The sequence below is a fragment of the Alligator mississippiensis genome, chromosome 2 (assembly GCF_030867095.1).
Source record: "Alligator mississippiensis isolate rAllMis1 chromosome 2, rAllMis1, whole genome shotgun sequence".
In the NCBI taxonomy this organism is placed as follows: domain Eukaryota; kingdom Metazoa; phylum Chordata; order Crocodylia; family Alligatoridae; genus Alligator; species Alligator mississippiensis.
Window position 1 is genome coordinate 189,533,701 of NC_081825.1, and position 14,447 is coordinate 189,548,147.

General features: G+C 40.3%; 1 protein-coding gene across 4 annotated transcripts in view; it reads left to right on the plus strand.

Moving 5' to 3' along the window:
- The window catches only part of KCNQ1 (potassium voltage-gated channel subfamily Q member 1), a 583,123-nt gene extending 568,877 nt beyond the window's left edge, over positions 1 to 14,246 (plus strand). For all 4 annotated transcript variants that reach the window (XM_014602362.3, XM_019476843.2, XM_019476842.2 and 1 more), the window contains one exon: positions 11,954 to 14,246. In XM_014602362.3, the coding sequence (XP_014457848.2) occupies positions 11,954 to 12,154 (201 nt within the window). In that variant the 3' untranslated portion in view covers positions 12,155 to 14,246. The remainder of the gene's footprint in view (positions 1 to 11,953) is intronic.
- The last annotated feature ends 201 nt before the right edge of the window (positions 14,247 to 14,447 follow it).

Genomic DNA, 14,447 nt, shown 5'->3' on the forward strand with positions numbered 1-14,447 from the left:
TTCTCAGGGTGTTGTGGCACCCTGGGGTGCCTTGAGATCCTTTCAGGGGTGTCACGCAGTGTCAGCACTGTTAGGTATGCAAGCATGTTTTGCAAGATAAACCCAGACATTTCAAATAGAAATTCATAGTGTTAGATGCATTCTGATTTGTGGGCTTTCTGAAGTGGCTTGCAACAGAAGAACTGCTTATTATTTGTTGTGTCCAAATCAAGTGAAAACTAAGTGAAAGCTGGCACTTTCCAAGGGATGCCTTGGGTGTAGAGAGGGGTGGGTGCATTGAATCCAAAAAGGTTGAGAAGCACTACCTTAAATGAATCTCTCTCTCTCTCTCTCTCTCCCCCCCCCTCTCCACCTCCGTCCACTGGAGAAAAAGTTGTGTGTCAAATATCTGGTCTTTCCTACTTTTGTTGGAAGTGTTCTTGAATGATCCTAGAGATGTGAATTGGATGTGTTCTCAGGCCTTAAGAGAATGAACAGCTGTTAGGCTATGTGTACACACCAACATACGCTTGCAGCACATGAAGACATACCCAAACTAACCTTAATCTAGCTAGCTCTGATACAGATAACTGAAGTTGCAATATCACACACTTCAGCAATCATGCTTCCAGACTGCAGTGCAGACAGGCCCTTCAACTCAAAACAAGAGTTTGCATTAAATAGGTGCTAGCAAACTAAACAAAACCAGAGAGCTATTAAAAATCAGGTCATCTCTCAATTCATTATGTTTCTGCTTGTTCTCCAGTCTTCTGGCCTTTTTCTACATCATGAAACACCTATGGTGACACAGCTTTCACTTTCCCCCTCCCCTTCCCCCTTCGGGGGGGGGGGTGGAGGGGGGGTTTGGAGGTTACCTTTAACAGTTACATGTTGTGCCTGCCATTCCTCTTGTTTCTAGTCAGCAATGTTTATACATGTGAGGGTGTTTAGATGATACTTGTATAAGTGGCCAGCAGTGATCAAAGAGAAACTTGAACGTATTCCATTTCACTGAACAGTATTCCCTATCTTCAGACAAAGTCCTCAGTGAAAACTGTATCATAGGGCATATCCTTGGGAGGAGAGCAGTGTCATTTTTTGTAGTTTTTGTCTTGAGTTGTTGCCCCCCAAGAAGTTGTGGAGACTAGCACTTACAAGCAATAGCAATGCAAAGCCTCTACCAAGGGTCACTACTAGCTTCCATACAAGTCACAGATCCTGATGGCTTAGCATTTAATTTCCTTTTTCCTAAGGCAACTCTCTTCTTCACCTGTCAGAACAGGTCTCTTATTATTCATCACAAATTAAAGTGGGAGTTCATAAGGTATAAGATAACCATATTTCCCAAATCTCAAAATGGAGCGCTCTTCTCTTTCCCGGCTCCCCTTCTCTCCAAGCACTGGTCTCAGCTGAAAGGGGAGAGCAAAAGGGGAGGATACTGGAGGACTGGCAGCCCCTTATCATGTCCCAGGGCAGGAGAGCAACATTGCCACTGTATTCCCACTAGGACAGGTGTTTAAAATGAGACTGTCCTGACAAAAAGAAGATATATACTCACACTAATAAAATAGACTGAAAAATAGCATTTGAATCATATTCCACTCTTTCCTAAAACTATCGTGCAAGTATACCCACACTATTGCAGCTGTGTCAAGCTAGTAATATCTAACACATGGAGTGTTAAATTATTTAGCATAAACTTGTGTGGTTTATATTTTTTTTCCTTTGGGTTGGTGATTAAGGGCCTAAAAAAGTTGTGCGCTTAGTTTGCACAAAATTGTGACATGCAAAGCTCCATGAAGCATGTTTATTTAGTAAGGAAATGAAGTGATATTGTATCAAAGTGGGACACAGGTCAGACTCCATTGATTTTAATCTAATTCCGTATTTGAAGATTGAAGGGCTTGTACATTAGCAAAGGACCTGGAAACCGTGAACATTTCCCACTCTGCCAGTAGCATAACTAGGGGCAAGAAAGAGGAGCATTCATCCTGGGCGCCAAGTTAGGACGGGTGCTGGAATCATCCCCAACCCCCCTGGAGTCCATGCCCTGGCAGCATACACATGTCGGGCACTCCAAAACAGTCCCCAGCTGCTGCTGCTTTAAGAGGAACAGCCATGGCAGGAAAAGCACATGGTGGCAGCAGCTCAGCTGGGGAGTGTTTAGAAATTCCCAACATGAGTAAAACTACTTCCCCCTATGCTCTGGAAACCCACACCCCCAGCCCGGTCTCAGAACCTGAACCCTCCCTGCTGCTCTTCGAATCATGTAACCCTCCTACTTTTGCACAGGTCTTGCTCTGGGTGTCAACTCTGCCTGTTATGCCAACACAATCTGCCGCCGATTTCCAGTATAACTTTGGGAAGGTTTTTTACTCAATCTCTGCTCCTGTTCCACACCACTAAAACAGTGCTTCCCTATCTCACTGGAGTATTGTGAGGATAAGGACACTAAAGATTGAGGTACTCAGCTACAACAGTGCTGTGGGGGTATATAAGTGCCATAAATAGATTTACAGTCTAGTAAATGAGATCAGACTCAGGGCCTGTATTTTTTTCAATGCTTTATATTACTAAACCCTCATTCCCTATGAGTGTTTTTCCCTAACCCCCTCCCTTCTTTAATTTCATTTTTTTTAAAAACCTTATTTAAAATGCCCTCTCTTTTTTTCCCGGTACTTGTACCTTGAATATCTAGAGCTTTGAAGATCTTATTGCGTAGTCGGAACAAAATATTTCAGTGAAGCAAAAATAATTTTAAAATGCCAAAAGCCCTACAGTTGTTAATCTGCGGGCCAGATGTCAGTGTAGGACTTTCCAAGAAAATCAGGTGTTCATTTGCAGAGATGGTTTATCAATTTGTTATGACCTTCACCAAAGTTAGGCAAAATATGTGACAGTGCTTAATTTCCGTACAGTCCATAAGGAATTTACAGTATTAAGTCCTTTTTAGTAGTGTTTCAGTCTGTTACTCTGATAAGTCTTAATGAATCACAGCCAATGATTGGCTTATAAATACAATAAATAGCTCAGAGTTATAATCCAAGTTGTGTTGGAGCTCTGATGAACACCTGGTGACTTAGAAGTTTCTTTCCAATCCAAGGTCATCACTGCACACTTGAAAGCACACATTGGCATGCACTGATTAATGGAGACTTGATAGCAGCAATTTAGCAATTAGGAGTACAAAAAATAAACTTGCATTTAAAATGTTCTCCTTTTAGAATGCTGAAAAGAGCTGAGGGAAAGTTTTACTATAAAAACTCGGGTGAGACTGAATCAGTGCTAGCCTCACTTGACTGACAAAACAGAAAATTTTAGTGTCCTCAAAGCAAAGTAAAGATTGACACTGACAGCTTTGTACAGGAGAGTTGGGGTTTTAGTACTTCAGAGCTTTTACAGAAGTCAGCATGATTATGCAGGAAGCGTCTTCCTTTCTGAAGGTGCTTGCTTTCTTTACAGTAGCATTTTTATGTGGCAGTTGGCATGGTAACTTAATTTTTTTTAATTGACTAACAAAGTTAACACATCACATAAAGCCTGCAAAACTTCCTATTTTCCTCCCAAATGTTCAGGTTCTTTTTTCTTTTTTCTAACAAGGGGGTTTGTGTATTGAGGGGAATGATTTCCTTTTTGGTTCAACCTCCACCCACTCACCGCACAAAGACACACCCTTATTTTGGCAAGCCTAGGGGAAGTACAGACAGTCTGGAGAACAAAATCTCTCTTTAGGCAGATTTAATCCTCCTGTAAACACCTTAGAGACTGGTCTTTAGCCTACTCTGAGTATTCAGCCTAATCTCTGGCTACAAAATATAAATGCATCTGAGCCAAGAAGCTCTGATTGAAGGATATAATTTCTCAGGAACCTAGGATCCTGGGCCCTGTAAATGGCAAGAACCATAACGCAGCTCAAAAGAACAACCCTCTATATTGGTGATCTCCAACCTTTTAAGTGGGAGATCACCTTTGGCATTTAAAAGCAACCCAAGATCTACCATGTGCCACCGCACTGTCCCCCCCCCCCCCCCCCCCGGGCTCCCCACCCAGTAGGTAAGTCTGTGGGGAGGGAAAGGTTGGGGAGCAGATCAAGGCATGCCCCCAAAATTTATTTGGGGGCATGCCTCCCCAGCAGGTAAGTCCCACCCGGCCAGGGCCCCAGATTTCTAGAGCTGCTCAAATATAGAGAGAGACATAGAGAGAGCAAGAGATACAGGAGCTGTAGAGAAGAATGTAACCAGAGAACTCACTCTCTGAAATTTCATCAAATATTATCAAACAGCATTTTAGATATTTGATACCACAAAATAATTTATCCATTTAAAACCACAGCTTGCAAAGCCAAGCTTATGTCCAAATACGCCAGTCCTGTTTTCTGAAGGGCAATCTAGAAAGCTCCTCACAGTTTGACCTGGGTTCTTTTCCATATGTGGTAGCATTAACTCAAGACTGCCAACAACTGGCACAGGCAGCCTCAGTGTGTGACATATGGCAGACCATGGAGGGGGCAGGCAACAGAGTGACATGGTGCAGAAAGCAGAACACCAGATCAAGCAGGGAGCAGAAAGTAGAGCAGCCGATCAGGCAGGAAAAAGGCATCGAAATGTCGTTCAGGGAAGGTGTGAAGTTAATTTGTGACATGCCTACCAAAAAAGGTTTGCTCTCTGTACTAACTGATATAAGGAGTTTTGAAAGTCTTGTAGTGTTTGTCTTTCCTTTGAAAGGGAAGCTGCCTGAAGATCACTGTGATACCCACAGTGTACAATATAGCTAACTTTTTTGTCAGAGCAGAATTTTGGATTATTCCAGCACAAGGTGTTAGTTGAAGAACAAGGAGAGGATTCTGCAGTGACACAGGCTGTTTTTAAAAATGGTTTGGGATGAGCTGAAATGGAGTTTCTCTTCCAAGGAAGAGTGAATATACATGATTCAGCACAATATGGTTTGAGATGCAGCAGAATAAAAATTAATCAGATCATTTTCAGTAAGAAGACATGAGGAGCAGGAGAGAGACCTTTCCCCCAGTCTTCACTAAGATCCTTACACAAGTAGTTCTTTTCAATTCAATAATTGTTTTCCTAAGTACTACTTGTTAGTTATGTTAGGGTTGTGTAGGGTTGTGCAGAATTAGGCTATTAGTCTTTGTAAACTACGTGACATTTGATCAGATCTACATACTTATTTAGCCATCTGCATTCTGTTCCTTCTCCTTCTCTCTCCATATTTTTACTCTTATATTCTTATTCTAAGTACAAATGCAATCACTAGATTTTGTTGATGGGCACTATGCCAGTACTCTCTATACTAAGCATTTGGGTTGGATAATTGCAAGTTACTAGTTGTATTATATAACATAGGATGGGAAGGAACCTCTGGCCTCATAGGTACCATAGTGTTTTGCACATAGGTGCTGACTTTAATTTTTGCCTAAGATGATGGACATGTGGAAAGTTTTATGCATGTCAGGTGACGGCCCTCTTCCCAAGGGGGGCCAGGACCCTTGGGCCCCCACATACTCATAACCTCTCGTTTTGCATACAACACACACACTTCTCCCTCTCGCCCCCCCCCCCCTTTGAAAAACAGCTGCTGGAAATTGGGGCACATATTATAAGTGAGGAAATAAGGTAACAGTAGTTTCTGCCACTTAAACTTCTTCTCTCACTAAAGTGAAAGTAACTCTGCAGGGGATCCACAGGAAGTAGGCCACTGAGAAGGTTCAGCTCCTTAGCTGCTGCTACTTGGTTACTACAAAAAAAAATCTTTCTTTCTTCAGTCTGGCTTTCAACAACAAGGTACCATATTTACTCAAATACAAGATGAGGGTTTTTTTTCCCTGAATCAGTATGGGAGGGAAAGCCCCTCATCTTACATTTGCATACAAAGAAATCAAGAGGGCTGCGTGATCTGCCAGATTTATTTTCTCTGCTGTAGCAATGGGATGGGAACAAATTCAAGGCAAACCTCCAGAAACTAGATTACCTGGAAAATTATAACAAATAGTATATTTTATTCAGGGTCATTTTATATTCAAGTAAATGTGGTATATATCTTATTCTGGAGTATGGTGTATAAGACAAACTACGATACTTTGAATAACAGAATAAGAATTACCCTAAATATACAAAATAAAGCAGCTAGTATTGTAAATACTTGAAGAGATTCAGAATTCAGAACACAGGGGCAGAAGCAGCATACTTTCTCTAAATCTTGGAACAGCCAGGCATAATTTAGATAGCCATTGTGGTTCTCCTTATTTGAGCATGCTCCTATGGGCTGCTGGACTGTCCTGAATCTCTGTAGCATGCATTAGTGTTCCCCGCAACCATACAAACTCCTGTTGCCCCCACTCTTTTTTCCAGTATATTTTCTTCACTAGGGCTTGTAGCTGGGTCATCAGAAGGTGACCTTACAGCTGCCTTAAAAAGGGCTACATGAAGGAGAATCATCCTCCAACCATAGTAGAGGCTTTAAGTTACTCTGGCTATTTAATCTGGTGTAAAGGGGCTGGAGCAGGAATGAGGACTTCTTTTTAGAATCCTATCCATTTAGTTGTTTTAATTAATTTTTTTATTAATTCTACTGTAGGTTTGTTATGGATATTTAAAATTACAGAATATTTAAACAGCTAATTGTATAAAGACCTTAGAATCTTTTCTTTGCTTTTCCCTCACAAGATTAAGTTTTCCTATTTGCCAGCATCTCCTGGAATGCCTCTGATGCCTTTATACATTTTGGCATGTCATTTTATGTCTGGCTATGGAGAACAGTTTCTTCTGCAAACATGTCACATAGTGTATAGCAGTAATCACATCCCGGCATGGCTTTTTCAGAAAAAGAGTAAATTCATTCTGTAAGATTTTCTCAGGGTGGGTGATTCCAAATATGCTCTCTGAACTTTCAGTCTTTGAGCCAAACTGGTTTGTTATTGTTTCAGTTTAAAGGGCCTTCAGCAACATGTATATTGGTTTCTCTGACCTAGATCTTCAGCCGGGTGTAAATCTGGTTAACTTCATTGAAGTCTGTCTCTGATTTGAATCTTGAGCACAATTATTTTTTAAGGGGGACACACAATTATTTTTTAAAGGGGGGGCATTTGTTTTTGTGAGTAGGAAATATTGCTTTCATACAATACCTGTACCTGATTGTATAGAATAACTGTGTAGTCTCCAGAAAGGTTCAAACCCAACTTGCTACTGCCAGCACCTCTCCAAAATGCACGCATGTGTGCTCGCACATGCGCGCGCGCACACACACACACACACACACACACACAGACTGGGTGCATCTACACGAGAAGTTAAATGCATTGTAGAATAATTCTACTGTGCATTAGCACGGCAGGCAAAAATTGTGCTTATGCACAGTAGAATTAGTCTATTAGTTTGTTATTTCAGCTACTAAACCTAATGCACTGTAATTACAGTGCAATGATGAACATGTAGATGCACCCATTGAATTGCATTTAAGTATCTGATGATGTCTGTCCGGTATTCATATTCTTTTTCTATGAAACCTAAATCTGCCAGAAAGCTCTTTCTTTAACTTTTCATTCCAAAGGCAAAATCAAATTGAGTTAGTTTTCTATATTATTAGAATACTTTGCTGTTTTAAGTGAAAGGATCAGAGTTGTCCAAAAAGGTTATAGCAACATCAGCAGATTTTCTGTTTGCTTTGCTCTTAATACAATCTGGCATCTTGGTTAATTTCTAATCAAATAAATGTGTTTGAAAGCATGATTCATGAGTAAATGATACATTGCTATACAAGATGCATTCATTGCATTTAAATCCAGTTTAATAAATATGGTACTGTTATTCATGCTGAGCTGTAAAAAAAAATTTTAACTGGCATAGTTGTTGTCTTTGATGTAAGCAAATTAATAGTATTTTGCAGGGATAATATTAATTAATATTTGATTGAAAAGAAAAAGATTATGGGGTACCAACATGCAGAGCCTTTCACCATTCACATGTTCCAGTATATCAGTGATGACCATTGCCTTTTAATGGCTGTTCATTCTCTTTTGTGAAATGTACCATTGGTCCCAGCTCAGCATCAAATGAGTAGGATTTGACACTGCAGGACATCCAGAACAGGACTAAGGCCCACCAGCGAAGTGATGTAGTGGAAACCTACACTTTCCCTTCCCTTGCAATATCTGAAGAAGGCTGTTGACTTGGTTCTTTTTTGGTCTAAACTGGTGAAATCACTGAAAGTTTATGACTTCGTATAATTACCATTTGCTTCTGGGATATGGAGCAAGCTCCATATAAGCACTAAGTTCATTTAGGATTTATTTACTTATAAACAGATAAGCACACCAGATTAAAAGTTAATAACTAGAACCAACAAGCTCTGTTTTACTGTACAAACACAGCCACATGGTTCTGCAGGCTCACAAAGATAAGCAGGAGCATGGAAGAAGGCCTTGACTTTTTATCTCAGGTGGCTCAACTCAACAATAATTAGCTGCTGCATCTGCTTTTGTGGGCCACCTCCATGCCACAGCTGCAGAAGCTAACCCAGGTCCCTTAGAGAAAATTAGAAAATTATCTGTAGGAATTCATTCCCCTGTAAGAATACTCAAGTCTCACTTATCCTTTAGTAAGTGCACAGCTGTTGAAGGACTACCCAGATCTCAGTCCAATCCACTGTCATTTTCAATTGCTCACCATTGCAAAAGCTCCAAGATACACATGTTTCTGTACATGTTTGGTCAGTGTTTCCTCTGGCAATCCCTGTTTGAAGTAACAATAATTAAAAAATAGACTATAATTCTCCTAGAAAATCAATAGAATAAATACTTAGGTAAAAAGACTGCTTTTATTCTAGGACTGCTCTCCTTGCCTCTGAAGGCTGCTATAAGACTGTAGCTTCTGATTCTGACTCTTTCAGAGGTTACCCAATTTGGCCAGCTTGGTGATCTCAAACAAGTACCATCCAGGAAACATCACTAGCTTCAACTTTTAGTTCTTGCTGTCATGTCTTGAAGCATTATCATTTGACCATCCACAACAGGCATCTCTCATAAAAGATGCACCTTTCCCTGAGGGGGTGAGACTGTATTTAAGAGGAGACTGTATTTAATGGAATGAAGTAAAGGCTGTTTTCCATTTCTCCTTTTGAGAAGTCGTGCACTATATGTTGTTAAACTTGCTCGTTTTAAGAATCTCATCTTTCAACAGCCATTTTCATCCAGTCTTACTAGTGTTTCATGGACTATCTAGGATGCTTTGTCTCATGTTTTCAAAAACAGCTGCAAAGTATAAATCTCTGGCACCTCATATTTTTAAATTTCCTATTTCTGCTTCCCAGCAGTTATACAGAGCATGTGACAGGACTAGCATTTTTCTGTATAGTGGAAAATGATTTTAGTCCCTCTTGAAATCCTCCAGATTTGTTGATGTTCTATTCAGCCTTATTGTCTCTTACTGATACTTGGATGATAGCCAGACATATATAAATTGCTCCCTCTTGCACTCTAACTCCTTTCTATACCTTTGTTTCACTGCTTTCTAGCTGATACCTAAGGCAGTGATACATATTTCTGTCAGGATTCTTCATCACACTTTTTTTTCTGTGTAAAGTTGGCACATCTTCTCATCTATAACCTCTCTTTCTTAGCATCTTTGAATCTCTATCATCACTAAAGCTAAAAGTCTTAGAGTGAAAATGTAGCTTGCCCTTCACACTTATCAAAGGAAGTGAGAGGTTGGAAAAGAAGCCCTGGATGCCTTAAGCAGGCTGCTTAAAGTACTGAAAGAGAACAATCTCAAAAGGGGCACCAATCCAATTTCCACGTCTGTGGGCAGGCAGGTTCAGACATGGGCATGGGTGAACTGGGTGGCCTCCTGGACAGAAAGGGGGCCCCCAAATGATGAAAATAATGATGATTATTATTATAATCTTTGGCAAAGGGGAGCCCAATACTAAAAGTTTGCCACCAGGAGTCTAGGTACAGTGCTGTGGGCAGGGAGTAAACTAGCTTTAAATCTGCCCCTACCCTTTACCTCTACCCCCAGTGCCTCAGTCAGTACTGCTTAGCCAAAACAGAGATTTAGTATCCTATGCCAAGAGCAGGTGCAAATTACTTCTTCAGTGGAACATAGAAGAAACTGGACACTGAGAATCTGACTGAGTATTTCAGTCCTGGTTTTCTCCTAGGTAGCAGATATATTCTAGGTTTGTGGCAAATCCATTATTTAGCCTTTCCTAATGAAGAATTCTGATTTCTCACAATATTTCCTCCTTAAAATAGAAGACAAATTTGAAGATCAAGTTCAAAGAGATTAATTTAGGGAGCTACTCTCCAAGAAATAGGTGAGGTTTGGGGCAGGAATGAGGGGGTATCCATTAAGGAGCAAGTGACTTCCCACTGATTGTAAGGCCAACTCGGCCCTGCCACAGCTTGGAACAGTTTCTGGGCTGCTTTAAATGACATCACTGACAAAATAACTTACAGTATTTACTCAAATCCAAGATGAGGTTCTTTTCCCTATTCAACATGGAGGGACAGAAACCTCTTCCTACATTTGAGTATGGCCCAGGCCAGGTGATTGCTACAGCTACAGTTTTGGCCCTGACTCTGACCCCAGCCTGGGGAGTCTGCATGGTGCAGGGTGGGTGGAGTGTGAGGGACATGGTGTGTTCTAGGTGTAGGGAGCACAAAGGAGACCACACAGTGTGTGGCTCAGAGAGAGCATGGGAGAGCTGGTGCAGCTCCGGCTTGGGCTTTGGACCTAACCCAGAGCTGGGCCAGGAGCTGCCTCCACCACTGCTGCTTGGCTAGGGCCAGAAACACCATATTCTCAGTGCCCTGGGCTGGAGCTAGAGCCAAGACCACCAAACTGGGTAAACAGTAGTTGGAGAAGGGAGTGTGCAAGTCACCAAGGGATGACAAACAAGTGGCTGGTGGGGCAGACATAAGCAAGTAGTGGTGGGGCAGGTGGATGGAGCAAGGAGTAAGGGATCAGACCACTTTCCTCTCTGCTACTCCTTTCTGCACTGCTTGCCCCTTTGCTGCTGCTTTTCCCACCACAAATGTGTCAGGGGGACAAATCTAAGATGATCCTACAATAATTAGATGCTATATGATAAATGTGTGTAAAACTTATAATTTTTCATGTATAGTATCTAATTACTGGGGCATCGTCTTAAATTCAAAGTTGTCTTGGATTCAGGTAACTATGATAGATAGAGGTTGTACCACTAGAGGACTGGGGTAGCAGAGCCAAATTCTGTTGTGCCCCACTCTTATTCCCATGAGCTTCCTATGTTTGTTGTAAACAGGCAGTAGACGTGGGATCCAGCTGCTACATACCTGTGCCAGAAGGGATTTCACCTCTGACTAGTTAATCTTCTGTTTTACCCTTATTAACATAAGCAGCATGAAGAGGCATGATGGTCTTGGTAATGGAGCCCAAACAACACATTAGAAGCATTGTTCCCAAACAGTCTATTACATGATTACAAGTAGAGCAGGAATCTGCTGTTGCATGTTGAAGTGATTAGCAAACATTGCCATTTCAGAAGTTTAAACTGCTTTAAAGAGACAAAAAAAAGACCACTTTTGATTATGCTTTTCCACACCAAGTTCTGCTTTCTAGTTACGACTCTCTATTCTGATGTGTGGGTCTCTTTCAGAACCTGATCCTTCTTGCATTTACACTGGTGTAACCACACCAACATCAAAGCACATTCCAGGCTAGAATATTAACAAGCCTTGCTCGAACCAACACTTGCGTGTTCTCCTAGCATAATGAATGGATTCAGTATCTTGGTTTCTGCAGTCATTTTCTAAGATTGTGCCTTCAGAGTTTTGAATGTGCTGTGTGTACAGGAGGGGTCTGTGCCAGCTCTATGAAAATGCTATTTTTAATTTCTCATTCTTACGTTGTGTCTTATTATTCCTTTCTCTTATGTTGTGTCTTATTATTCCAACACTACATGAAGTTTCCCTTTGTTTTTGTAGGTAACACAAATGGACCAGAAGCTGAACCTCATCACAGATATGCTGCAGCATCTAGTTTCCAGTCAGCAGGGAGGCCAAGACAGCAACAGATCATCTCAAAGAAGCAATGCAGTTAATCCAGATATCTTCCTCCCTAACAACACTCTCCCAACCTATGAACAACTGACAGTACCAAGAAGAGTCCAAGATGATATATCATGATATAGTTTTTCCCCTCACTCTGCCTCCTTTTCCCTTTTAAGTGGAACTGAAGGTTGTGAATCTGGAAGGTATTAAGCTCAGCAGCCATATGAAAGTACACATGACTACTGTACCGAGCTAACACACCTTAAAGCCTCTGTGCTATGTTGTTTTTACATAGTACATTCTTAAGTTCCATTTTTATGTTGTTCAAGAACAATAGAGTATGATTTATTGTTGCTTAGAAAGACCAAAACTACATATAACACAGGCAGAATGGCAAGGAATTTGTGTTTCCTTTTCAGAAAAGAAATAATAATAATACTTGAACTTAGTAATATGTACATTCTGTTTATGAATCTGCCGATAGCAATAGAGTTTGCTAGTTAGATTTTGCAAAATAGGGTAATTTATGTTGGGTTTCTTGTATAAACATATCACTAACATTCTAGAGAATGACAAACCACACACTGAATGATTTTCCTTTTTTTTCTGTTTCCATTTTAGGTTGTTACATAAACATTTATCTGATATTGACTAGATTTTTTTTTAAATCTGTTTTTCTTCAGGGAAGAACTAATGCTTCATCTGGGACAATATTATTTATAGAGGGAAGTGCTGTAGATTTCTTTTTAAGAAATGAATTTTTGTTAGGGACAAAAAATACTGAACAGACAAAAGGAATTATTTTGCTTTCTAGAAAATAGCTGCCAAAGAATTTATCAATAAATAGCTAGCACTGTGATCTGAATGTGCTTGTCCAGAAAGTCTTTTAGAAAAGAAAGTTCACTGCTTTTATATTTTTCTAGATCTATTTTGTCCAGCTTTTTTTTTCTTTAATCTTTAACAAAATGCATGCAAAAGTCTAATGAAACTGGATCTTGTTGGTCAAGTCACTGTACCTGCCAGTTTTTGATCTTTAACAGTTCTCATAGGAAGAGAGATGCCAACTTAGGACATCTTTTAAGTCTGTATGGGGACTTAATATTAAGCATGGACTTAAGTGCTTTCCTGAACCAGGGTCTGAGGACTCTTAGCTCATTGCCCAGTATCCTAAAGGCTCTAGTCCTTATGTAAGGGACCAAGGGCCTGAGCTAAACACTTTGAAGTAGAAGATTTCCATTGATTTGCATGGCCTTTGGCTCAAGCCCCAGATCCTGCTCACTCTTCACAGGTACCCCTTCCTCAAGCCAGAGGGCCAGATTCTGCCATCATTTACGCCATTGTAAATCTAAAGTAACTTTACAGAAGTTAACAGAGTTGCACTATATTTCTGTTTGCAATAATAAGAGCAGAATTTTGCCTCGCATGACTACTCTCACATACAAAAGTGAGCAGGATTTGGATTTAGAAGAAATAAGCTGCAATGCATCCCTGTGTAAAAAGGCAGAAGCACAAGGCCTGTGCACAATTTGCACCCTACTTGAGGATTTCATTGGGAGTGGTGCAATTTGCTCTCTCCACACCAGCAAGGCATTTTATCCTGAATGTAAATGAAAGAGAGTGATTGAATACTGGAGGTTGCCAAACAAATTCTTAGGCCAAATTACTAACCAGGTTTATTGCTGGTAAAGGAAGCCGGTGATATGGGGAGTTCACTGACTTTGTTTCACTGCTTTAGTGACAAATGTAAACAGCCAAGATCTGAATTTTTAGTTGGAAAGGAATTGGACTTCAGAAATAATGCTACAAAATTGATATCCTCTATCCACATAATATTACATAGCAGCTCACCTCACCACACTAACATATAACAGTAATCAGAAAAGCTGGTGTGCATCAAACTGAGCTCACAGGGAATCTTTTCAGATTGTTGCTTATATTTACAGGTTTTGTTTTAAACATTTCACATATCTCAGTTGGACTTTAGAGAAAAGCATACTGTATCTATTTTACAGACTGTGGTAAAATTATTCAATTTTGCTGCTGTGCGGTAGTTAAATGTTAAGGGTGTCAAAATTTACAGATGTAAACAGGGATTATTTCTGGGCATTATGTTTCATAGAAATCAAAAATAATTCTGATGACTTTTAATCTGTTTTTAATGAGATTCACTTTGTAATTTCAGGTTAATAATCTGCCTGTTAATTTCCTAATAAAATATAGGACAGGAGTGCTATGTCTCTGTTTTCTTCTAACACCCACAGACTTGGTGCACAGCAGACAGATCTTCATTGACCTTTATTCTGGGCCCATCACCCTTCAGTGTAAATACATAAATAAAGATGATTTTGCTACATACTGTCCTGCTGCCCACACCTTTGCCAGAGAGTTGAAAAACAGGATTTAACTGGTTAGGAAGACCTAAACTAAG